The 25,890-nt window shown below is 36.2% G+C and overlaps 3 protein-coding genes across 3 annotated transcripts; 2 read left to right on the top strand and 1 right to left on the bottom strand.

Annotated features, from left to right (window-relative positions):
* The first annotated feature begins 463 nt into the window (after positions 1-463).
* On the top strand, positions 464-4,211 carry LOC116291628 (uncharacterized). Its single transcript, XM_031698852.2, has 2 exons — positions 464-788; positions 2,191-4,211. The coding sequence occupies exons 1-2, from the start codon at positions 572-574 to the stop codon at positions 2,616-2,618; spliced, it is 645 nt and encodes a 214-aa protein (XP_031554712.1). The 5' UTR covers positions 464-571; the 3' UTR covers positions 2,619-4,211.
* A 111-nt stretch (positions 4,212-4,322) lies between these two features.
* Positions 4,323-21,685, top strand: LOC116308607 (transcription elongation regulator 1). The gene is made up of 18 exons (XM_031719107.2): positions 4,323-4,447; positions 5,261-5,476; positions 6,449-6,640; positions 7,129-8,342; positions 8,821-9,074; positions 9,255-9,395; positions 10,093-10,308; positions 10,790-10,856; positions 11,171-11,378; positions 12,029-12,237; positions 13,045-13,195; positions 15,907-16,071; positions 16,772-16,954; positions 17,407-17,586; positions 17,963-18,046; positions 18,730-18,830; positions 19,039-19,099; positions 20,471-21,685. The coding sequence occupies exons 2-18, from the start codon at positions 5,267-5,269 to the stop codon at positions 20,612-20,614; spliced, it is 3,780 nt and encodes a 1,259-aa protein (XP_031574967.2). The 5' UTR covers positions 4,323-4,447; positions 5,261-5,266; the 3' UTR covers positions 20,615-21,685.
* Positions 21,686-21,910: 225 nt separating this feature from the next.
* Positions 21,911-25,741, bottom strand: LOC116291529 (stabilizer of axonemal microtubules 1). The gene is made up of 2 exons (XM_031698741.2): positions 25,590-25,741; positions 21,911-25,369 (listed from the first exon to the last, which is right to left on the bottom strand). The coding sequence occupies exons 1-2, from the start codon at positions 25,628-25,630 to the stop codon at positions 24,010-24,012; spliced, it is 1,401 nt and encodes a 466-aa protein (XP_031554601.1). The 5' UTR covers positions 25,631-25,741; the 3' UTR covers positions 21,911-24,009.
* Positions 25,742-25,890: the final 149 nt, after the last annotated feature.

The raw sequence follows: 25,890 nt of genomic DNA, 5'->3' as shown, positions 1-25,890 counted from the left end.
AATTGAACCAACAACAGGAAATGAACAGTCGAATGACTTTAATGAGCAGTCGATTGCTAGATACATATAGTTAAATATGCTAGATACGATGGTATCTTTAAAACAACAAAGTTTAATTTCACAAAACAAGCTATCCTACTGTCACAAAACAGCAAAAACCGGATCCGCAACCAGTCCAAGAGGTACCATCCCTCTGCGTGTTATAAAGTTCTTCAAAAATTAAACTATTTTGAATTTGACAACAGTAAGAGAGCACTCGAAAAAATGTTACTTCTTCGCCAAAAATAAATGAAACTCGATTTTAGTAATCATTTCCGAGAACCAGCACCTTATTTATTAAAAATGAGGCAAATAATGTAATGGGAATATTAAATTAGAAAAAGATAGGACAAGTGTGATTGATAAGAGATATTAAATTTGCATACATTAATTAAAGGTCAGCCTGCCCGCCACATTTTGAGAATATTTTAATCATACATCGTGTTGAGTGATCAAGTTGGAGTCCTACCACTTCTTGCGGATGTCAATCTAATTTATATGCTACCATTCGCCTTAGAAAAAAACTGTGATAATGGAGGACGATTCTAGAATCAATCTTGAAGTTCAGTATGATTATTTGTTCAAGATATTGTTGATCGGAGACTCAGGTGTCGGTAAGTCGTGCTTGTTGCTTCGCTTCGTCGACGACTCGCACCGAGAGAGCTACCTCAGTACTATCGGAGTGGATTTCAAAATTAAAACTATTGAGTTGGATGGCAAAATCATTAAACTACAGATCTGGGACACAGGTAGGATAGATTATTTTGACGTTAAGCTAGGATGAAGTGAACTTTGATATTCGGAACATCGATTACTGTAGCCCTGTTCGTGGTGTCTGGATGCGAACTGAGATTGTCAACGAGTACAATGAAATTGAAATTACCAAAAGACCCGAAAAGCTATGAGGAAAATAAGAGATCCCTCGAAAAACCCCGCTGTCATAATACTAATAATTTATATTTTCATCTTCACTTGTTTACGCAAAGATTAGAGAACACTATTAGTAAAAATACCAAAACATTTCGTTTAAGATTTTAAAAGGTTTCAACGTTTGGTTGAAATATGTTTTCCCTCCGCTTAAATCACGGGGACCAACTCTTTTTTCGCGGGTACAGCGCCATAACAATGAAAATTATTTTATGCCAGACATTTCGACACTAAGATTTCAAACATAAATTATTATGTCCAACTTTTTCCGTTTTCCGTATTTTCATTTGTAATTACGTTATATTAGACATGACAACTTCGACTATAGGAGAAATGTCGATTTTTTCCGATTTTTTCAAAACGCAATTCGATTAACCATTAACTTTATTTCTGAAAAAGCCACGAAAGTGTTAGCTTCCTGTTCAATTATGAGGTAATCTATCTGTGTTATGAGGCCATAATGAGCCACGGCTACCTTGGATTTATTATTACAAATACTAGTACTATTATATTTATCGATTGTCAATAATAAACACCGCACAATTAAAAATTATAAATACTATGCTGAATCCACTAATTACTTGACGATAGACAATCCTTAAAATGATATCAACATCTGTATAATTCAATAACAATTTTTTAAGATTATTCTTTAAACAGATTATGCTTGATAGTTCCTTTTTTTCCTTTTTTCTTTCTTTCTTTACCTGTATTTTTTTATTGGTTTCGTCTAAAAATGCAATTTAACAGATAGGAAATAAAAGGAAACGTTTATATTCATTAGAGTGAAATGTTAGTCCAACTTTTAAAAAGTGAAAACAGAAGAGCTAAAACTGTTTACATTGGCTAATGTCAATATTAAATAATCTGTTTCAATTCTGCCGCTTAAACAATTTATTCTATATCTATAAAATATTCAAGACAGGTCCTTCCTACTAACAATTTAGCTAATCGTTTTATCTTTTTCACGAAAAGGTTATTCTATTTGGATTGATGTTTCTGGTTTCTGAGATTTTATTGTTGCTCTGAAACAACCTCTAGGCTGATCAAAGTCAAGGAAGCTGTTAAACTTATCAATAGGGCATAAAAAAGTTTAACACCTCATACTTATTTTTTTGTCTTATTGCAAATATTATGATCTTAGATCATTTCTTTATCAATTTGTAGCATTAGAGATAGAGTAAACTCTAGAGCAAAAATAACTGTTATTTTTTCTTGATACAGCTGGCCAAGAACGGTTTCGAACAATTACATCATCATACTACAGAGGTGCCCATGGTGTAATGATTGTCTATGACATCACAAAGAGAGAGTCGTACAACCACTTACACAAATGGTTGATAGAAATTGAAACCTATGCATCTGAAGGGGTTCTTTCGATTCTGGTTGGCAACAAAATAGACTTGGAAAGTGATCGAGAAGTGTCTACAGAAACTGGCCAAGAATGGGCTACGACGCATGACATGCCATTCATTGAGACCAGTGCAAGAGATTCTAAGAATGTTAAAGATGCCTTTCATCTTTTAGCAAGACTCTTGAATAAACATATAGTTGAAAATGATACTGGGAGAAGAGGACTTGTTGTGGGAGAAAATGGGACTATTCTTCCTGGTCATAATGTGGAAAATAATTCGAAATGCTCTTGTAATTAATGAAATAAATGGGACATTAGTTTACAATTATTTTATAATAATTGGTAAATACTACTCTTAAAATATCCATGTGTATGCATATAGCTTTTCATACGGCTATAATTCTTGAAGAAAATCCAAGCATTGTGCTTGATGCACAATGCGGATTGCAAAGTGAATGGTAAATTCACGATTGTTAAAAATTAGAGTGTTCAAAGTGTAATATTTTTTGTATGTTAGCTGTTATTCAGTCTATAATTTAGAAAACTCAAAAGGAAAGGAAATACCCTTACTATAACTGTAGAAACTTTTAAAGTTATTTTACTTCATATTCAAATATTTGCGTCATGGTAAAAAGGGGAAAGAATAGATAAATAGCTGAATCCAACTAGATTTGAATGTAAAACATGGTTTGATAACTGCTTTTATTGCCAGCTGTACTGGAAATTATCATTGCTCTTTACAACAGCATTTTTTATTGGTAATACTCATAACGTAACACTGCAACTACTCGCAACAATGCAGCATAATTAATGGCACTTTAACATGATTTTGTTGTCATCTTTACTGCACCTTTAAAATTATTTCTGCCTGGAATTAATTAACACAATATTTTCTAGGAATAGAGTACCAAAGTGATGATGTCACAAAATTATTCTTTAAGAACTTTAGGATTTTGGTGAAATAATTTGAGAAATTGTATGATTTCAGGATCTTAAACCAAATATCTTTAGTTTTACAGATCGCAACAACCTTAAAGTTGGCCAAAATGTGGGCAATGTTGTGTGGGCAATGTTGTTACTGTTCCAAATGATATGTTCTCATTTGAACATTTCAAAACTTAAACACAAAATTTGGAATTTGATGACATCACAACTAAGGACTCTATTCGATAATTATGTAAAAATTTAAATATGTGACATTTTGAAAAAACATGGAAATAATGACTTGTGATAATTAGCCTTTCCAAGATTAAGGGGAAAAACTGGGTCAATTTGGAATCGCAGTGCATTGTGGGACCGTTTTAGGGGGCAATTATTTCCAAAATGGCGTCTATTTGGTCCCCTCAAACATACCAATAATGCACTTTAATGCGATCTCAACCCAGTTTTTTTCTCAACCTTGGAACGGCAATGCTCACTTCAAATAATTTCACCACTGGGGGAATTCATATACACAAAAAGCAACATGCTTGATATCTGTATGTATATAAGGCCTATAGAGTTATTATATTTTGTGTAATATTAATTTAATGTATTTTAGTCCTGAAACATATAAACTATTATTTTAAAAATTAAGAGAAAAATATCGAGTGAATTATTTTTCTTCCAAGGCTATGGGATAGTTAGGTAATATTTAAAGTAGACAGAGCAAAAATAAATTAACAAGAGAGTAAGCTAAAAATCAATAGACATTTATCAAATTTGCTTGAGTCACCACAAAACAAAAGTATGGAAACAAGTCAAGGTTCAACTTGATGTGTTTTTACTTACTGTATATATTAAGTTCGTCCTCTACTTAACGATAAAATATTAAAATAGATTAAAACCATCAAAATAAATAATTTATGTCTTGGTTAGGTCTTAGGCCAAGGAAATAAAAACTTCAAAATTAGCTGCAATTTTTTTAATCAACCAAGAAAAGGAAAAATTGCATAAAACTACTTGTTACTTGCCATTGGAACCTCAAGGTTTTCATATACTTACTTACCACAGGTAGCCCAATAATACATCCGGGACGCTGTTCGCACTGCATGCTGGTCTTATCTAACATGGCGGCCATCTGCACAGGATAAAACTCGAGGGGAAAAAAGTTGAATTATTGCTTCAATTAAACGATAAAAACACAAGGTAAGGTATCTTTTACCCTCGTATTTTCCTTTTTGAGGATAAGGAGGTTTTTTGTGTTCTTTTATGCCCTTTTCGTTCCTTAAACAGCGTCTAAAATGATAAGCAGTGATAAACAAGCGTTCAGCTATTTTGCACCCCAAGCACATGTCTGTGTAAACTTCGTTACGAAGTGTTATTTGCCTTTGAAATGCGAAAATTCCAAACGAAGATTTAAAAGCTGCTACTTTATTGCATATTTATGGCTTTGCTTATGTTAAAAATGACGAAAACAGATATTTTTGAATGTTGTTGTAGGAATACATTTTGATCAAGTATGCGTTTTCATAATTGGAAGTTTATACAGTCAACTCTCGTCTTGCGGACACCCCGATATTACGGACACCTTGCTATTACGGACAGGAGAAAAATCCCCGACAAAAATACTGACAAAGAAATGACTGTAAAAAACTCTTGCTATTGCGGACGCTCGCTATTACGGACATGAAGTGACGGTCCCGAGGGTGTCCGCTGTAACGAGAGTTGACTGTAAGCCAATTAACTTATGTTCTTATTCTTTTGAAGTAAAAAAATTTTTCTTGACCTTTTTTCATAAGAGTAAATTAATGGTTTGAACCCAGGTGTTCAGGTTTGTTGTGGAACTAGTGAGAAAACGAGAGACTCTGGACTCTGAAGATGACTTCCGCTCAGGATGTCAAAATGTCAGTCACCACCAACAATAGTCTTTCTCAAGACTACGCTCACCTGGACGATCACATTTCATAACAAACTTTTTGTATACCATTTTTTTATATAATCAGTCTGTCTTTCTTTCAGTTTACTATGAGACCAGCAGTACCTCCATTGATGTCACAACCAGGCCATCCCATTAATACAGTACGGGGACCAGTTCCTAGACCAGTACCTGGAGGGGGACAAGCTGGAGGACCTGGTTCACTGATGGGACAACCCCCAGGAGGTTTTCAGGCACCACCTTTTGACCCAAGAGCAGTGATGCCAAATATAAGGAATATTTTGATTCCAGGAATGCAGGTAGGGTCCTGTAGGGAGCATATACATGTATTATTGTCATTTCAGAAGGAGATCAGGGATTCTTAGCTTCAAAATTTGGGCGTAATCATACCCTCATCCAAACTATGTATGTTCTTAGTTTAAATGAGTTTTCATGATTATGGGGTTGGCTAGATTTTACCACAAAAATTTGCTTTCTTTAAATTCTTGGAATGTAGCCAAGTGATCAAAAAATCCCTTGAGATATAAATAACAATGTTTCAGAAAAGCTGCCATCTTGGTTGATCTAACGAGAGAAGCTTATTAAGGAATTCTTTGTTATTATCAACCAACATGGTGGATATGCACCCAAGGAAATGCTAACTGACATGTAAATAAATTATATCATCCACTGGAAACAGTGCTTAATTTGCAACAAGCTGTATTGATGTCAGTTGGTCATCGGCCAGTGGAACCTGTATTATGCAACAAATGTTTTGTTATGCCCCCCATAATGCCTTGCAATTCAAAAACGCTGCTATATCGTTGAAATAGTCCATTGGCTTGAGTGACCATGAACCAATGACTTAATGTAGAAGCCGAATTTATATCGCATGATTTATAAAAGATTCCTATCACATGGATGTATACAAATACACATATATACAAGTACGATATGATCCAACCTCAGCTTGGAGCTGATGCTTCATAGTCAATCAAGCGAATTTGTGAAAGGTTTATTACAAACCACTTATAGGTTGCTATCAATAGACATCACTTCCGGTAATAGCTCTTTTGATGGCTTGTAGAATCCTGGAGGTTGTTTTGATCTCTTGTTTTCTGGTTTGATGTCTTGAAAATAGTCAAATGCAATAGTTTGAGGACTTATTTTGATATGTTTTGACTTGGCATCCGCTAGTTGCCCCCCAGTCAACCGCTTGTTTGCCCCCCAGTCAACTCCAAAAAGTCGCGTGATTGATAGTAAGCAATAGAGCTCTGCTTTAAAATCTTCAGGGTCCCCAAGGCATTCCACCAGCAGTTAAACTTCAACCTCCAATGATTGATAGCAATGGTGATGTCTGGTTAGAAAACAAGACTCCTGAGGGGAAAATCTATTATTATAATGCAAGAACAAGAGAATCCTCTTGGGAAAAACCTCAAAACTTGATGCCGCCACCAGGAAGCCAACCACCACCAAAAAACCAGGTCAGTTTTGTGCACTGCTTTATTCTTGTAAATTATGTCATTCTCTGAAACAATATAACTTCAATCCCAAGGGACAGTTCATTTTTTATCAGGGAGCGATGGTGGGGTGAAACCATTGGGATTTGTCCCACTGTCTTTTTTAATGAACCCACTCAAATTCCATCCCCTTTCTCCCCAGTAAAAAAATGAATGATCCCTGAACTGACTATTTGATTTTATATTTTATTGGAATCAAAGATGTTTCAGTAGTGCACTATGGGTCTTGTTTCTAAAGTCTTAGGCTCCATTCTCCTGTATCCATTGATTGCTTATTCATGGTGTTTCTCTTGGTACTTTAATTCTGTTTTTTTTCCCCTTGGTAAAATATATCATGCTAAATTTTTAATTTGATCTGTGTGTTAGTTTTGGTCAGAATGCGATCAGACCAGGGGTTTTTTCAAGGGATATAGTTTCTTGGTGAAACTGATGTTTTGCTTTTGGGGTCTTAGGGTGAGGGTCAGCAGAATGCACCACAAGCAGCAAGTCGAGAAGGGGAAATTCCTCAACAGCAAGAGCATGGTGGCCAAGGAAATCCAGATAAACAGCCACAAGGACAACAAGTACCACAACAACCTGGACAACATCACCAACTACCGCAAAAACCTGGACAACTCCAACCACCACAACAACCTGGACAACACCAACCACCACAACAACCTGGACAACAACCACCTCAACAACCTGGACAACACCAACCTCAACAACCTGGACAACAACCACCTCAACAACCTGGACAACACCAACCACCTCAACAACCTGGACAACAACCACCTCAACAACCTGGACAACACCAACCACCTCAACAACCTGGACAGCACCAACCACCTCAACAACCTGGACAACACCAACCACCTCAACAACCTGGACAACACCAACCACCTGGACAACAATTTCAGCCTCAGGTGCCTTTAGGACAACCATTTCAAGCACCACAGCAGCCAAAAAGCAATCAACAGCAACAAACACAATCAACTTTACCACAGCAGCATCCTGGACAATTACAACAACCTGGACAACAGTTTCAACAAATGCAGCCACAGACTGGGCCACAGCACCAAACATTGCAACAAACACCACCACATCTACAACCTGAGCAGCAGCCAGGGCAACAGTCTCAGCAGCATCAACACCAACCATTGCCGAAGTTTGCTGGACAGCAGCAGCAAGTACAACCACAGCCTGGACAACAACAAGGTCAGCCAATGCAACAACCACAGCATGGACAACAACAGCAACCTGGCCAACATTTGCAGCCTGTGCAACATCAGCAACCAGCACAACTCCAACAACCTGGACAACATCAACAACCTGTGGAACAACTCCAACAACCTGGACAACACCAGCAACCAGTACAACACCAGCCAATTCAACAGCAACCTATTCAGCAACCGCAGCTTAAGCAATATCCAGCTATACCACATCAGCAACAGAATATCCAGCAACAAGGCAACCAGCAACACCCAGGTCGACAAGATCAGCAAAATGGTCAACAGAAACCTCCCAATCAGCATGGGGGGCAACATTTTTCAGGGTCACAAAAAACTGTTCAGCAACTTCCAAGTCTTCTAAATCAACAGCTCAGGCCACTGCTCTCTCAAATGCAGCGACCAGGACTTCTTCAAGGACTACCTTTCCGCCCCAACATTAACACAATGCCACCGAGGTAAAGTAAAAGTTGCAATATATTAAGGGGGCTTTTGTATATAGCTGCTGTTGCATAATCGTTGGGTTGAAGATGGTGAGGGTGATAGCCATGCTGATGAGAATGACAACCATGATGGGGGTTTGTAAGCACATGTGGTGTAGTAGTGAGAGCTCTTGCCAGGCAACCCAGAGAGTAGAGTAGGCTGAGGTGGATAAAATGGCAAAGGTCTTTATAATAATTTATGATATCATGCGGAAACCGTATTCAATAATTGTTTTATCATAAATTTTGTAAACTAATAATAAAGACTTAATTCTGCTTTTGAAAAATAGCAAACATTTTACTTTACATGATAACCGATTATCTACAGCTAAACCTACAGATAATACCATGTCAAGTTCACGCTATACTGTATTATGGATTGCCTGTAGGCTATCGTCCAATCAGAAGCGAGATAGTGAGTAAAATGCATAATAAAAGTAATTATTTGTTGCAGTCAAAACACGAGACCTCCAAACATGCTTCCCCACAACATGAACTTGCCCCCCCCTGGGATGTTGCCAGGGTTACCAAGGATGCCGATCCCTGGAATGCCACCGCCTGGCCTCTTGCCAATGGGTATGCCTCCACAACGTGAATGGTCAGAACACCGAACAGCTGATGGTAAAGTGTATTATTACAACTCTAGGACCATGCAGTCTGTGTGGGAAAGACCCAAAGAGATGGATCAGCCACCGCCACCATTGACAGGTATGGTAATTAATATAGATACAATCAAGGTTTTTGTACTGGTTAAAGAAGCTAAAACAAACAAATGTATGTCAAGATTCACTCATTTATGATACATTTGACATTAGACAATTTATATTGGGTCTTTGTGCTCATTTGTTTCATATGGTTAAAGGTTTAACATTTATATTTCAATAATAGGAATGCCACCACAAGTGCTACCAGGAATGTTTCCTGGCCAAAGAGGACCTGCAGCTGGTAGTCTGCCTGGTCAGGGTGGAGGAGATAAGGATGCTCAACAGATCCAGGAAGTTGAAGCCAGTAAAAGAGGAGAAAATGAAGGTGGGAAATGATGGTTATAATGAATTGTCAGCTTTTTACAGTAACCTTCATAACGTTTACATAACTACTGTTTTGGGTTCAGTCTTTCAGTTGCACTTAGACAATGATGTGGTGTTGAATATTCACTAATTCCAAATTTAATAGATATACATGAATAGGCCGTTTGCTCAAGGTTGCGTGCCCATCAAACTTGTCGGGCCACAAAATCGAAAGACGCAAATTCAGTGAAATTGAGAAGCCAGTTTTATATTTAAAGAGGAGAATAATCGATTTTATGAACTGTTATGGGGAAAAAATCATAGCAATGAATGATAATACCTCATGTTCTGGCTTAGTGGCCCGTCAAGTTCCTTTAATTTGGATGCGCACGCAACCCAGAGAAAACGGTCTATTCATATATTTCAGGGCTTGAAATAATGGTTGTTCAATAAACAATGTATGGCCAAAATTGGCACTTGTTTGGACAAACAACTCTGGTAGACCAGTCCTCTTAATGGGTGACTTTGACTGATCACATTCAGACAACATGTCATTCTCTAGAGTATCATTTCTTTGTTGAACTGTTGTGCACCAGAAGACACATGAATATACATGCAACTCAAACAAAGGATCTTATTCTAAGAGGATAACACCTATTAGATATGGGGAAATATTATACCCAACCTAAACTGACTGACTGATGGTGATTTCTACATAGGTGGAGAAAACAAGAGTGAAGTAAATGAAACAGGGAAACCAATTGCCAGTCAGCTTGTTCCTGGTACATCTTGGTGTGTGGTGTGGACAGGTACTGGCAAGGCATTCTTCTTCAACCCTACTACTAGATTATCAATATGGGAAAAACCAGAGGAACTACAAGATAACGAAAAAGTAGATGAAATTGTTGAGAAGGGTCCACCTAACAAACAGAAAGGTTAGTCAATGAATGTTGGAATATTCCGCTCTGGATTGCAGAGAGTAGGAAAAAGAGTTGATGACAAAAAGAGAAAAATAGATTATCAATTTAACATGGTTAAGGAAAATATTTTTTTCCCTACCATCAGAGTCTCCCTCATTTGCGATTCTCAGTAGATTTTCTCTGCCAAGAATTGCCAGCAAGGGAGACAGCAGGGAAAAAAAGATTATAAGATTGATATGTAAAGTGTATGCTACATCGAGTGTATAAGCAGATTAAAAAATCTGCTTCAGTTGGGTTCTCACGGGACTTGAACCACTAACCGCTCGGCCACTATAAGATTGGTATACAGTGACGGCATAAAACTGGCTCCTTGCACAGTAATATTTTCATCATGGTAATTCTAATTTTTATTGGCAAAGTTGGCTATCATCAAATTGCTACTTTAATGTCCTGTCAGAATAATTAACTATTTGCTTTTACATTATTAATGGGATAGAAAATAAGGTTAGGAAATCTGTGAGTGAAGATGATGATGATGATGAACCCGAACGCAAGAAAATGAGGTAGATTTTTATCATTTAGAACTTCAATAAATGCATACATGTTAGAGTACACTCACTAAACCAGTGCACAATAATAGTACGGATTAGTACTATTTCATACAGAATCCTTTGTTTTCTATTGTTTAGTTATCACTATTTAGTGGTAAAAATTAGTATTAGTTTCACGGGTTTAGTGTGAGCACTCTAGTGTCATTTCCATTGGAATGAATATTTAAGGGGGATGTGCAAATCATGTGTTGTAGTGCAGATTGCGAAGTTTGATTGTGATGGGTTTTCTATCTATTGAATTATGCACTTATATTAACCCGACATAGATCTGACAGTGACACAGAAGAAGGACCAATGGCTGTAGATCCAGAGCCCACAGAACCAGAAACATCTGTAAAACTAATGAAAGAAGAAACAAAATCCCAGCAACAACAAGAAGTACCAAGACATCAGAAAGGAGCACATGATACTAGAAATATGCTGCCGTTGGAGGAGAGAATGAAGCAATTCAGGGAGATGATGCTAGAACGAGGGGTGGGTGATAGTTATACTGTCTTTATTTTTACCTGATTTTATTTTTCATTCCATTGTGTAGAAAGATGCAGGGGAGCTGTTCAGGCCGTTAAAATGGTTAATTTTCTAGTGGCTGCTATTTTCATAAACTCTGTAGTTTCAAGCTGCATGTTGAAATTTGTTTTTTTGCTGCTGTCAATCATAAATAATCAGTCGGTTCCTTGTATTTTTGACTGGCGGCAGAGAAAAACAAAATTTCAGCTTGGACCTTACCAACTACAGAGTTCGCATGTTTATGAAAGTGGCAGTAATGTTAGCTAGTTTAGTTAGGTACTACATATTCCACTGAGCCATAGTTTCACATGAGAAAAAGGCATTGTGTTTCTGGTGACAAACAACACTCCATTCATGAAATGGATTTGTTTATCTGTCATGCAGCATTTTGCATGGCTTTGTATTTATTCACATAATCTTTGTAAATAACAAAAATATCATCCATTTTTTCACCTATTTTCCAAAGATTCTCATCTTTTTATTGGATTTGTACTAGGCAAGTGTAACATGGGGTAAAGTTGTCCTATTGTTTACAGATCAGATCACCTTCAGCATGCTCAACACAATTCCTTAAAAGCTTATAGTGATACTGATATTAATATCCTTGATATTTTCAGGTCTCCGCATTCTCAACCTGGGAAAAGGAACTTCCCAAGATAGTGTTTGACCCAAGATTTTTGCTATTAGTTCCAAGAGAGCGCAAACAGTGCTTTGAAAAATTTGTTAGAACAAGAGCTGAAGAAGAAAGACAAGAAAGGAAAAACAAGTTGAAGGAGAAAAAAGAAAACTTCAAAGAATTATTGAAGATTGCTAAGGTGTCTCATAAGTAAGTTCTTGTAACTTGATTCCCTGCTAGCAGAGTCTCTCTTCTCTTTCTCTCCCTTCTTTCAGGCGGGGAGGAAGGAGACTCTGCCGATGTAGAGCGTTTCCTTTGATACGCCGCCGTCCACGATTGTGGAAGAACAAAACCAGTTTTAAAACCAGTTTTTAACCGATTACATGTAGTGCGCATGAGCAAATGTAACACACCGTGGCGTCAAACATCGTTTGACGAGAGCGGCTGTCAAAATCATGACAGAGTTGCTAAGTTACGCCACGCATGCGCGACAGAAATAACGTCCTACATCGGCAGAGTCTATTTTTCTCTCTCAACCAAAACAAAAGGAAAATAGGCTCTGCTAGCAGGGAAGTAACTTGAGGGCTCAAAGTTGGAAGTTAGAATTTACCATCTTTGTTATATAGATATAAGGAAATGGGAGGGTTTCTTTTCTTTTCTTTTTTCTTCTTTTCCTTTCATTCTTTATTTCTTCCTTCCTGAAAATGAAAAGTCTGCAACTCATCTAAACGAAACATTCATTTGGTCTAAACAAATCGTTTAGATGCAAAATACTTCAAGAAAATAGAAAAAAGTACTTGTTCAATATTGCCTTTTCACAATAAATATTATTAGCCATTTCTTAACTTAATGGTTCCATTCAAACATTGTCAAACCATCATATACATGTAGATGCATTTAGCAACAAAAATTTCTCTTTTTTTCTTTCCATCCATTCCATCCTTTTTCCCATCACTTAAAGATATCCCAAAGCATTCCCTTTCTTTATATTAATGATTCAAACCATCTTTTTTGCAGAACAACATTCAGTGATTTTGCTGCCAAATATGGTAAACATGATGTTTTCAAAGCAATAGAGAAGATGAAGGACAGAGAAGCATTGTTTACAGAGTATGTGGCTGAAACCAAGAAGAAAGAAAAGGATTCTTCAAAGACCAAGCATGATAAGGTAGGACAGGTTTTTTGGGTTTGTGAGTTTGCTGGTTATCAGGTATGGTTATCAATTATAGCAGGGCTTAAAAAAACAGCTGGTCATCAGACATTGTCCAGCCAGAATTGAAACTTGTCCAGTTAAATGTTTGCCTTGCCAGTCATTTTGACTAGTAATGTTGAGTCAGAAACCTTATGTAAAATGACTGAACTAAAACCTATTTTGCTGGCGATCATGTTATGGCAACTGACCAGCATTATTTTAAGGCCTGTATACTGTAAAGAACAAGCAGATTTTGAAATGATTGTATTATGACACCCTCACTTACAAAGCAAGAACAGTTAGGCTGACATACCATGAAACAATTTGTTTCGTTTGATCGTTATCTAAATTACCAACCAAAAATCTATTGGAAAAGCCAACAAAGCAAATTGACAAAACCCATCCTTGATTTACCCCGCAGAGGACTAACGTCCGAAACGTCAGTCTACTATCTTTCGTACCTACAGTGATAAAATTATCTACTACAACACACTTGATTCAACTAAAAAACACTGACGCAGTCCAAACTAGTTCCAAAACTAGTCGTCATCTACATCCTTAAAATGGTTGGCTAATTAACGTCACAATGACAATTATTATGTTTATAAACGTGGAACTTCAGAATTATAATTGCAAATATAAGTTAATCTGTTTTTGAGTAGCTTGGAGTAGACAATATACTGGTAATAATCCCATTCATTCAAAACCTGCTTGTCCTGAAGGAAATCCAACATAACCAAAAAATCTCATAACTTCTCTTGTTACTGGTAAATTAAAAACAAAAAAAAACTACTGGTTCAAAACAATGTTTACTTAGTAAATAATGTTGGATTTTCTTTGATTCAAAAGTTTGTTTTTGATCTTTTGATTCTAACTTTTGGAACAATGACAAAACAAACCTTTAGAATTAAAACAAAATAGTAAAGCAATTATTATTGCAGGCAATTTTAGCATACTATGTAGTTCATTCAATCTTGTGTTAAAATTAATCTGCACAGGAAACAACTTAAAAACAGAGTGACCGATGGTGTGCTCAAAGAGTACTTTATTGTTGCTAGGTTTTACCATTTCAGACCATGTGTCATTCCCTGGAGTATCATTTTTTTGTTTAATGGATACGCACCAAAAGACACATGAAAATCCAATGGACACAACTAAACGAATAATCTTATTCTCAAGAGAGTTACACAAGAACTGAAATGGGAAGTTATCATGCCTAGGTGGATTAAGTCTATTGATTGATGCTTACTTTTGGTAGATTTGAAGATATTTGACAGTGTTAACATTATCTCTAATACTATAAACACAGCATACAGTTGCCAAGCTAGCCGTGCTGGCCTGCATTTATAGTTGCTTTTTCATCACTCTTGATCCATGTTGTGAATAATCTGATCCATCAATAGAAGGTAAATGAAATGATTTCCAAATTACTTTTAGTTCTGTTACATCTATAGACATCACAATCAGCTGATAGCTCAACTTAGTAGAAACAAAGTGTACATCCTAAAACCTGATATTTAAATATATGATATATTTTTCATTTTTTTTATCATTAATAGTTTCTATCAAAAAAAGAAAGAGAAATTTTCGATTCCAGTCTTTCCCAGAGATATATTTTATTTGTCTTTTTTATTACACTTTTCTGGGATATTAATAGAACTTTTGTCAATTTTAAATTATACTCGAGCTCAGTACTTGCTAAATATTATCAAAAATGTATCTGATTCATCAAACAGCTGATTTTTTTTTTTATCTTAGAAAAACAATTATCTTGTTCCATTTCATACTAATATCCCATATCAAAACCTCTCGATCCCACTGCAGAACAATGTGGCAATGAAATGATCTACTTCTGCAAAGGACAGAGATATAATAAACAACATTGTTCACTCTTCTTTCCTAGCATTCATGGTTTATCAAAAATCTCCTTTGATTTTGTAGTCATTTGAGATTTGCACATTTGCAGCTTTTCTTCCTATTTTGGGACCCCTCCATCCTCTTCTGCTCAAACTATTTTAATACTATTTTTGCTTTGGGTTTTGTTAGATTTAAGCTTTATTATTCAGCAGCCATTCTTCTTCAGTTGCATGTACCATGCATTGTTGCATAAGATGAATACTTGCTCTATCCTAGGAACATTATGCACAGTCATATGTGCCGAATGCATTATATCATCCCTCTAGATGTCTCCCTAATCCTCTTCGCACAACATTATTCTTGAACTGATAAAAGGTTGAAGTCAAGAGTAAATCAACATGGTACCTTTGATTCCTTCAGGAAATTCATTGGAACTAATTAATCCTTTTTGGACTTTTTGGATTTTAATCCAAGTTTGGTTGTGATTGATTTCTGTCTCATTGATTTTCTATTTATAGATTTGGATTCCTATTTAAACTTTGCTCATGAAATAGGCTGTTGCAATTATTTTGATACTTAAAGAATAATGTTTATGGTATTGATATTTTTTGAGATTTATTGATTAAAATATATTATACAGTAAGTTATATTTTTGTCATTCTGGGCCAGGTTTAAAACTAGCTTTTAAAATTGATTTTTAAGAAAATTTGCTTAGGTTTAATATGCATATCCTAGAATAAACAGTAAACAAATGGAGTTTTTTCTTACTCTGATACCTGATAATCTATTAATAAAAATATTCTAATGTTTCTATTCCTATGGGTTTTTAGCTTCAGAGTGACTTCTTAGATCTACTGTCAGAACAGAAACTAGATGCAAAGTCCAAGTGGCACAAAGTGAAAGCTAAGATTGATGATGATCCGAGGTACAAAGCAATTGAAAGTATTGCAACTAAGGAAGAATACTTTAGGGAATATGTAGCACTTCTGGAAAAGGTAAGACATCTGAATGATCTATTTAGTAATAACCAATAACAAGAGAGCATAAATAAGAGGGAAACTTCTTAATATGACATGTGCCATGTAAATTCCCAGTTGGGCTATTTTTTGAAATCGGATGCAGTTTAAATTTTGCCTTACCCTACTTCTGTGCGTCATCAACTAGTGTGTGGGTGCTCTTTCCGTTTCGTTTTTAGTACCAAAACAACAACTCTCTTATTTATGCTCTCTTGTCGATGATAAATATTTCTCAGTTTACTCCAATGAAGGACTAATGCCCAAAACGTCAGTACAGTTACAAACTTTTTTATATCGGCAAAACCATTCAATGTTTTGACAGTGTCAGTTCTAGGGGGAGGGTCAAGGAGGGGGGCAGACCCCCTTTATCATACCCAAGGTTCAATTGATTGTTTTCTCCTTACTAGAATTTAGTTTTGCCACAGGTTTGAAGTAAAACTCATATTTTTCAGAATTTATTTTTAATAATATGTAAACAGACCTCTCTCAAAATAATTTTAGATATTAAAGACGCTAACTAGCAAATATATATTAAAATATGGCATGAATATTGCCAAGAAAAAGCATTATTTCTTTGGTATCCAAGATAATTTTAAAAGGGGTGTATGAGTAACAACATAGTTTCCAACTCGGCTGAAAATAACATACTAATAGTTTTTGGGATCTGAATTTTAAACAGAAGGGAAATTCAGAGAAAGAAAAGGAAAGAGAGAAGCAGGAAAGAATAGAGGCCAGTATTCGTGAACGAGAGCGTGAAGTCCGTGCTTCCCAGGCAGAGTTGGCCAAAGCCAGAGAAAAAGAGAAAGAAGTTCATCTCCGAGATAAAGCTTTTCAGCACTTCATTGCATTACTAACAGATATGGTAAGAAAGATTTTGTTAATATAAACCACTTCTGATCAACAGTCAATCCATTAATGTGTGTCTTTACCACTTAGAGCAATGGTACTTAATCCGTGAAATAAAAACAAAATAGTTATTAACTAATAGTCGCAATTTAGTGCCTATTTAGTCGATATCACTCAAGTGAATCAATCTATATATGAATACACAGGAGACATCAAATGCACAAAAAACATGTTAAGTCATTGATAGTCATAGCATTGATGAACAAAAGACTACCATGTTTCTCATGTATTTGATGTCTCCTATGTATCCGTATATAGATTGATAAAATCTGGAATTGCTGTTAACACAGAGATGGCTCAATCTATGAATTAGACATTCCCAGACTTAAATTGGCCCAGAGGTTGTTTCAGAGTATCAAGAAATTTGAAGGTCACAAATGCTAATTGATTCATGTTGCATGGTTTAAGGTTCGCAAGCCAGATGCAACATGGAAAGAAACCAAGAGAGCTCTTAGGAAAGATCATAGATGGTCAATGGCAGATGCACTTCCTAAGGATGAAAAAGAAAAAATATTTAACGACCACATTGCTAAACTACACGGCAGAAAAAGGGAACAGTTTAGAAGATTACTTGATGAAACGTCTGAGGTAAGTTACCAGTGGTACAGTCTTTCTCAGTAACATGCATTATAATCATGCATTGAGAAAATTTACGTTTTCATTGGATGTCGATCAAGGGGGGTGACAAACCCATAACCATGTTCCCTTTAAAATGATGTCATGAAACAATGTCATGAAACTCTTTATTGACACCCATAAAGAGTCACCTACTTTGTCTCTGAATGATGAGTATTTTTAATTCAGAATGATTGTAATATGCCCATTTTATCATAATTATTGAAAATGAGTTTGCCAATATAATTGAAGTAATATACTTATTATAGTAATATTATATTATTATTAATAATATTTATCTCTATGAATAAATATATTTTAATTCCAAAATGACTTAATTTCTGTTCAGTTAACTCTGACGTCATCATGGAAAAGTATCAAGAAAATTATAAAAGAAGATCCAAGATTTTCTAAATTTTCTTCTAGTGACAGAGTGAGTACCCTGGCTTCAAGAATGATGAAATGATTAGAATGATCAGAACACTCCAAATGAATAGAATTATATTAAGCACATTAATGGGGAGTTTTTTAAGAACCTTTCAGAAACTGCATTTTGTGCAGTAGGGGGGAAGGTCTTCCTTAATCAAGCATTCATTGGGATGGGCTTTCCATGGGCTGATAGGTAATCATTACCTTATGACCAGGCTGAGACATTTTGGTTAACAATCAATCAACTGTCAGCCTTACTTTGGCCAACAGTCGACAAAGTTGTGACTGAGTATTGGCCATGAGTTGACCAAGCATTGGCAAACATTCAGGCACTTATTGACCGACACATGTTGGCTGGTTATTAAAAGTATATGATTTCTGCGCTGGCGATTGTTGGATAATTATATAACAAATAAGACAGCTTTTTCCGTGCTCCGTTCCGTAATAAAGCATGCAGGAAGTGACTTGAGCAAGAAAGAAGTGTAAGGAGAAGCAAAAGCCATAGTGCTCCATTCAATAATAAAGCACATTTTTCAACCAATCAGCGCACATGTACTATCCTAACTTTATAATAAAATATAATAATACATACTGTTAATTAGGACATAAATAATAATTATTGATTATACTTCAATTACCTTTTTCTTACACCCATTAACTTTTGCCTCGATTTCTCCCTGAACCCAGAAACGTGAAGCTGAATTCAATGTGTATTTACAAGATAAACTGGCAAGTGCAAAGGTTGATTTTCGACAACTACTTAAAGAAACCCACTTAATAACATACAAGTAAGTAATATTAGCAATAACCATTGTATCTGTTTTGCAATTTTAAGAAAGATAGTATTAGAGTGGATGGTTTTTGTACTGAATTAGGATTTTTTTTCTTTTCTTTTTTTGTAGTTTGATAAACAATAATATCAACTTTGTCTTTTCTTGTGCTAACTGAAAGGAGCTTGGTTTACAACATTATCAAAACATATTTTTTCATGTTCAGATCAAAGGAACAGATAAGGGAATCAAGGAAACACCTTAAAGACATCAATCAAGTCCTGAAGGTAATTTAAAGTTGTTTTATTGACTATAGTACCACTACCACCACCATTAATATCATCTTGATCATCACTGCATCAAGCATCATCATCACCACCATTATCATAATGCAACACAGTCATCATCACCACCATTATAACTGCCTATGGCATTATTATCACCACCATTGTTATATGCAACACCATCTTCGTCATCACCACCGGTATCATCACTTCTGTTAGTACCATCATCATGACTATTACCACCACCACCACCAGCAGCAGCATTTATCATCATTGCCACCACCTTTATCAGCATCAACACCATTATCAGCATCAACACCACTACACCATCTTCATCACTGCCACTACCATTACCACCACCATCATCATGACCATTACCACCGATACATCATCATCACTGCCACTACCATTACCAGCATCTTCGCTACTACAGCATCATCACTGCCATTACCATTACCACCACCATCATCATGACCATTACCACCGATACATCATCATCACTGCCACTACCATTACCAGCATCTTCGCTACTACAGCATCATCACTGCCATTACCATTACCACCACCATCATCATGACCATTACCACCGATACATCATCATCACTGCCACTACCATTACCAGCATCTTCGCTACTACAGCATCATCACTGCCATTACCATTACCACCACCATCATCATGACCATTACCACTACTACATCATCATCACTGCCACTACCATTAACAGCATCTTTGCTACTACAGCATCATCACTGCCATTACCATTACCACCACCATCATCATGACCATTACCACTGATACATCATCATCACTGCCACTACCATTAACAGCATCTTTGCTACTACAGCATCATCACTGCCATTACCATTACCACCACCATCATCATGACCATTACCACTACCACATCATCATCACTGCCACTACCATTAACAGCATCTTTGCTACTACAGCATCATCACTGCCATTACCATTACCACCACCATCATCATGACCATTACCACTACCACATCATCATCACTGCCACTTCCTCTACCATTACCAGCATCAACACCACCACACCATCTTCATCACTGCCACTACCATTACCAGCATCAATACCACTACATCATCATCATCATCACTGCCACTACCATTACTATCATCACCATGTTTATCAGCATCAATGCCATCACCATTATTATCATCCCCACTTTTATCAGCATCAACAACACCATCATAATCACTGCAACCACAAATTATCATCATCACCACTATTATCAACACCACCACTACAATTATCATCACTTCGTTACCTACTAGCAACATCTTCATCATAACATAATGACAAGACCAAGTTTCATGATTTCTAAACTCATTTGTGAAATGATTTCTTTCAGAATGATAGGCGGTATTTAGTTCTAAATTGCTTGGAAGAAGAACAGGAAAGACTTTTATTGAACTATATTGATGAACTTTATCGCCATGGTCCACCACCACCACCAACTGCTACATTGCCATCTAACTGGAATAAATCCCACTAAAATGCCCTCTTTTGTCTTATCATGTCAAGAAAATATTCTTGGATAGCAGTATATAATAGAAGGGCTTCTACTTTATCCCAACAGTATCTTTTTTAGATTTGTATAGTTATATTCTTCAAGTATGGAAAAAGTTTTTAAAATTATGATAAGTTATATTGAGAAAATGAGCTACAAAATCTAATAGGCTACTAGATTAATTCTATGTATCCTAATGGTTGAGCCTGTCATTTTCTTCCCCACCCTTCCCTCCCTCCTGGCTTTTCTTTCTGAACAATTGACAGTTTTGGAAAAACTCCTGAAGATTGGTTGTTATCATCTAAATAGAGGCTTTGTGCTATCACGTGCCGGGGTCCATAATACAGCTTCCAGGACTGCCTGTGCCTCTATGCTCTTGGGAGTTGAATTCTTTATCTTGTAAAACCATTGTATTGTTCCTGCCATCTAACATGGCTGCCATCACGATGGTGCAAAGCCTGTATGAGTGTTACGAAAATTATCAGTGGCCTTATGTTCAGAACTTTGTTTGGGCTTCCTCATGCATGCTAGCTTATAAGTCATCACACCATTATAGACTCGGGCTAAAAGTAATAGTTGGCAGCAAATTAATTTTAGCTTGGTCATACCTTGTTTATGGCTCAACGTAACTGGTCAAAATGATCAGCAAAGCAAAGTATTGACTGGACAATTTATGATTCTTGAAGGCCTTGTCTGATGACCAGCCAATATTTAGTGCTGTAGACTTTGCGTATGGTGTGATAAAGCAGATCTCATAAAAAGTAAAACTAGTACTGTGTTATAGTATGGCAATTTATGATTCTTGAAGGCCTTGTCTGATGACCAGCCAATATTTAGTGCTGTAGACTTTGCGTATGGTGTGATAAAGCAGATCTCATAAAAAGTAAAACTAGTACTGTGTTATAGTATGGAATTTATAGCATATGTTGAACTTATCAATGCTATTTTTAGCCTCTCCAAATAACCTGATAATAAAGTAGTGCTTAAAAGTTGTACAAAATAAGGATCAAGACAAGTGTAAATCTCGTATAAAAAATTAAAAACCTTTCAATTTTAGTTTGTAGTGGTTGTTATGTGATACAAACTAATTGGGAGTCTAGACAAATCGAACAGTAACAAGCTTAAGAATTCAAAACGTTACTAATAGCAAATTGTTTAGTGCTCTAGAACTTCCAACAGGAATTTTCAAACATGGTACCAGCAGCTTATTTTTCGTAAGATATTGTTGAGTTCTATTCTCTGATATTAACACTGTAGCCAGCTGGATAGCATAGCATCCAATTTTATATCAGAAAATTTTATTTTTTGAAGATTTTATTCTTTTTTTGCACCTATATATATTTACATTCAGACAAGTATTATGACAAAATAGGTTTTGGCGTATATCAATTGAGGTGTTTCCATGTTCTTGGAAAACATTTTCAAATAGTATGGTAATGGTGTCATGGAAATGCATTGACAACCTATATCGATGCAATATCATTTAGTACGGTTCTGTGTGTGTTATTGAGAACAACTGTATGTTTATGCATATTCAAATTGGAATCTTAACTGATGAAATCTAACTGATCATTATAATCCTACAAATTAAGTGCTGAAAAGGATACTAAACTCAATGTTCGACCAGAGACACCTCAACTGGGTTTTTCTCAAGGAACAGTTATAATATTGTCCTTCCAAAATATTTCTAGCCTGTGTACAGCCAATTTGGCCTCCCCCCTACATGAAAATATACAAGTAGGGAGTTACGAACGCACAGGCTGTACACAGGCTAAGGGCCAGTTTAGACGGTACGATTTTCACCTACAACTATCGTATACAACACGCTCATGCCATCCTACAACTCAAGTCGTAGCGTGTAAATCAAGCCTACAACTCGCCTATGACAGACGCGTGCGTGTTGTATACAATAGTTGTAGGCGAAAACCGTATCGTCTAACCGGCCTTAAAAGATGTTAAATATTACCAACAAGTAAAAAGTAAAAAAGCCCAAAACATTTGTTCTTATCCATTACAGCTTGCAGTTTGTTTGCCTTCAAAAATGGATTAACTATGGGTAATTGTCTAGTACTTGTGTGATATACTTCAAAATCATCATCTTCCCTAACCAATAGGTAAGTAATAATAAACAAAGCAAAATAATAGATTTTTTAAAAAGATTTATAGACCTGTTTAGCTTGGACATTAAGGTTTCCCTTCAGTTTCTTTCTATACAGATACATGTAAAAAATACAATTTTGGTTTGATTACATGTTGTTCCCAAGGTGTCAATAAACATGGGAAATTGTCCAAACTGAAGATGTCTATAATTGACTTCTTTTAAACCTTTCCAACTATAGAACCACAGAACAAAAAACATTTACCTATATCTATAACTATGGTACACTTTTTTTTTTTTTCATTTTGAACAAATATGAAATTATTGAAGAACTTTGTTAATAGTCATAGCAACATTCATTAACAAAGTTTATAACTGCCATACTTTTGTAATGGGAATAACATGAATATCCTTAATTGCTACATTGTAAAATGTATTTAACATTAATATATTACAACAGTAAAATCCTGTCACTTCTTTCTATAAAGATGGTATTAGAAAAGTCTCTGACTTACGACCAAAATATCATTTATTTAACATGCAAATTTTCGTTTTTCATGTTAAAAGAATATTCTTATTAAAAATAAATAGTTCTTGGCATATTCACCAAGTTTAAATAAACAATTTTTTGCATGACAAATATTCGTGTAAATGTTATGTTTCTTTTTAAAAGTAAACATTAATTTAATGAACTTCTGAAAGCAGCCAAATGACCTGATTTTCTTGCTGATAATTTTTACTAACAGCTGTATTAGATTTTTTCCATTAGGTTTATAGCTAAGGAGTTAGTATCTTCTTTAATTTCCATGCACCCACTGGTTTAGCACTAAATTATTCTAACTTACCCCCTCTTAAAATTGTTATGACTACATGTTGTTTAACTTAAAACTTGCAGCAATAAATGGGTAAATATACCTTATGTACAATAAAGTAATATTTTTAATTAAAATGAATTTTGCTGCATGGTGAGCAGTCTTTGTCCTATAGATTTGGGTTATTGTTTCCTGAGAAGTCAATACAAAGGGAATTGTTCATGTATATTGTTGACATGAGTTCATGAATCTGAATACAATGAATAGAACAACAGCTCTTTTCAGTACCTGTCTCATGCTGTTTTCCTTAGTTACTGACATTTGTTTAAGGCTTTTTTAAATAAACAGAATTTTCTGGAAAGTTCAACTGCACTGTGAGAATAGAAGGAAAAATGTAAAGGAAAGAAATAAAAATGAGAGTGAAAAAGGACTGCCCACCATGCTGTACAGATTCTGATCCCAGCCTGATCTTAAGCAGACAAAGACAATGGCTGCACAGTTTCAGAAATAGGTTTGAAAAAGGTATGGCCCTTGGTATCATGAGAGTAATAGAATCCATTTTGAGGATTTTTTACAAACTGATTGATCTTTGATGCTGGACACACGTTGGGACGCAGACCTCTGAATGTATCACCATAAGTTGTATTAAGGTCCATCGGGGAGGCAGACATGGGCCTATGCATTTCATGTCTTATGGGCTTTGCCCGATCCCCTCGTTGTCCCCTATAATGACTCTGCATTGTGGACTCTCCTTCAAATTTTCCAGAAGGTGGTCTGTACGGGTCTGGTCCATTACCCTTGTGTATTGGCTGATAATCCCAGGCTCTGTATGTATCTCCATGTGTTGTCCTGTCCTGGAAGGGCTGGTTAGATACAAATGACTGCAGGGGAGGCTTTGCACTTGCTGCTGGGGGGACATTCCACTGAGGGTAGTCATGCCTGAAAGTAGTGTCATCCTTAAAATCTCCAGAAGGTGGTCGATAGATTTCCTTCTCTCTTAATTGCCTTTTGGGAAGGTTCCACTTTCTGTACGAGAAACCAGTAGTTGTTTCGTCCTCAAATGGAGCATTTGATTGAACTGCTTCCTGCCTGGGCTTGAAACTAGAAGAAGGCAAACCTTTCTTAAACTGGAAATCGTGCTGGAAGGTAGTTATACCAGCAAATGGTGGGCCAGTCGACGGCCGACGTTCAAGTGGCTTTTGGGACTGTGCTGGAGCGGCCCTTTTAGGAGTATAGTCCAACCTCGTTGTGGTATCTTTCTCCATTGCTCCTTGAGGTGGCCTAAAATCTGAATTAAATGGCCTGATAGGTGATCTTCTAGCTACATAGTGCCCAGGGAAGTCAGTTTGGTGGATAGTTCTTCCGTCCATTTTTCCGTCGTTGTTCATAGACGACGCAAGCGGTTTCATACTTTTGACTTTGCAAAGGTCCAAATCCCATGGCCTGAACGTATCTTGGTGTACAGTAGACCCTCCAAAAGGTCTGTTACTTGCCTGATAGTGAACTGGTGGCTTAGCAGACTCGGCTGGGGCTGCCACACGACCAGGGTAATCATGTTTGTAAGTACTTTCGTCTTCGACTTTACCATCGGGTCTAACGTACCTTTCCTTCTCGCGTTTCTTATGTGGTTCTAACTTATGGGGCACATAATCATACTTATAATTTGTATTACCGTCGAATGGATCTGTCGATGCCTTAACGGTGAATTCCGGCTTGATCGGTTCGGTTCTTCCTACATTTCCATGTTTTTTGTACCGATCTTGGTATTCTGTAAAGAGGCACTTTTGTGACGTGGGCCGATTAACTGGTTTGTGAGCACAGCGATGTCGCCTATTTGAATACAAACAGAAAAATATATGTTTTAGCGACTAAAAACTTAAACGTTTAAAAAATTGTTATATATTTTGTTTCTGATTTTTGCATGAAAAGCTTAATAAACAGCGATCATGTGGCCGATCACGATTAGGAATTGAATGGAGTTGATCGTCCGATCAAAATGACCAAAAACACGTCTATCGTACAAGTAAAATAATATATCTTTTTCACTTACCCGCAATTACAGATCTGACATATACAAAGCGGGTGCACCATGTTATCTGTATGCAGTCCAGATCTACATGAGTTTGTGGTGAGAAATAGCGTTAGCAAGGAAAAAGCCTCTTTCTTTGTGGTAGCTAGCTGTTTTAGTGTGTATTTACAAGCGAGTCAGTTGCTAGGACGCAGTAAAGCAAATAAAGAGCGATCTGATTGGTTGATAGATAATGACGTAACAATTAACCTTAATTATATTATTTCTATTATCGATAATTCGAGATCTTTTTTGTTTTATTTTGCTTTTCTACTTTTTTAAT

This window comes from Actinia tenebrosa, unplaced genomic scaffold (genome assembly GCF_029948245.1).
Source record: "Actinia tenebrosa isolate PJP-AT-01 unplaced genomic scaffold, QUT_ActTen_1.0 PGA_scaffold12__29_contigs__length_12842862, whole genome shotgun sequence".
Lineage (NCBI taxonomy): Eukaryota > Metazoa > Cnidaria > Anthozoa > Actiniaria > Actiniidae > Actinia > Actinia tenebrosa.
This window is presented reverse-complemented; position numbering and strand designations above follow the sequence as displayed.

Coding starts and splice junctions, on each gene's coding strand:
- LOC116291628 (XM_031698852.2), top strand. CDS start 572: ATGGAGGACGATTCTAGAATCAATCTTGAAGTTCAGTATGATTATTTG. Junction 789..2,190: donor ACTACAGATCTGGGACACAG/GTAGGATAGATT, acceptor TTCTTGATACAG/CTGGCCAAGAACGGTTTCGA.
- LOC116308607 (XM_031719107.2), top strand. CDS start 5,267: ATGAGACCAGCAGTACCTCCATTGATGTCACAACCAGGCCATCCCATT. Junction 16,072..16,771: donor ATGTAGCACTTCTGGAAAAG/GTAAGACATCTG, acceptor AATTTTAAACAG/AAGGGAAATTCAGAGAAAGA. Junction 17,587..17,962: donor TACTTGATGAAACGTCTGAG/GTAAGTTACCAG, acceptor ATTTCTGTTCAG/TTAACTCTGACGTCATCATG.
- LOC116291529 (XM_031698741.2), bottom strand. CDS start 25,630: ATGGTGCACCCGCTTTGTATATGTCAGATCTGTAATTGCGG. Junction 25,370..25,589: donor TGTCAGATCTGTAATTGCGG/GTAAGTGAAAAA, acceptor GTATTCAAATAG/GCGACATCGCTGTGCTCACA.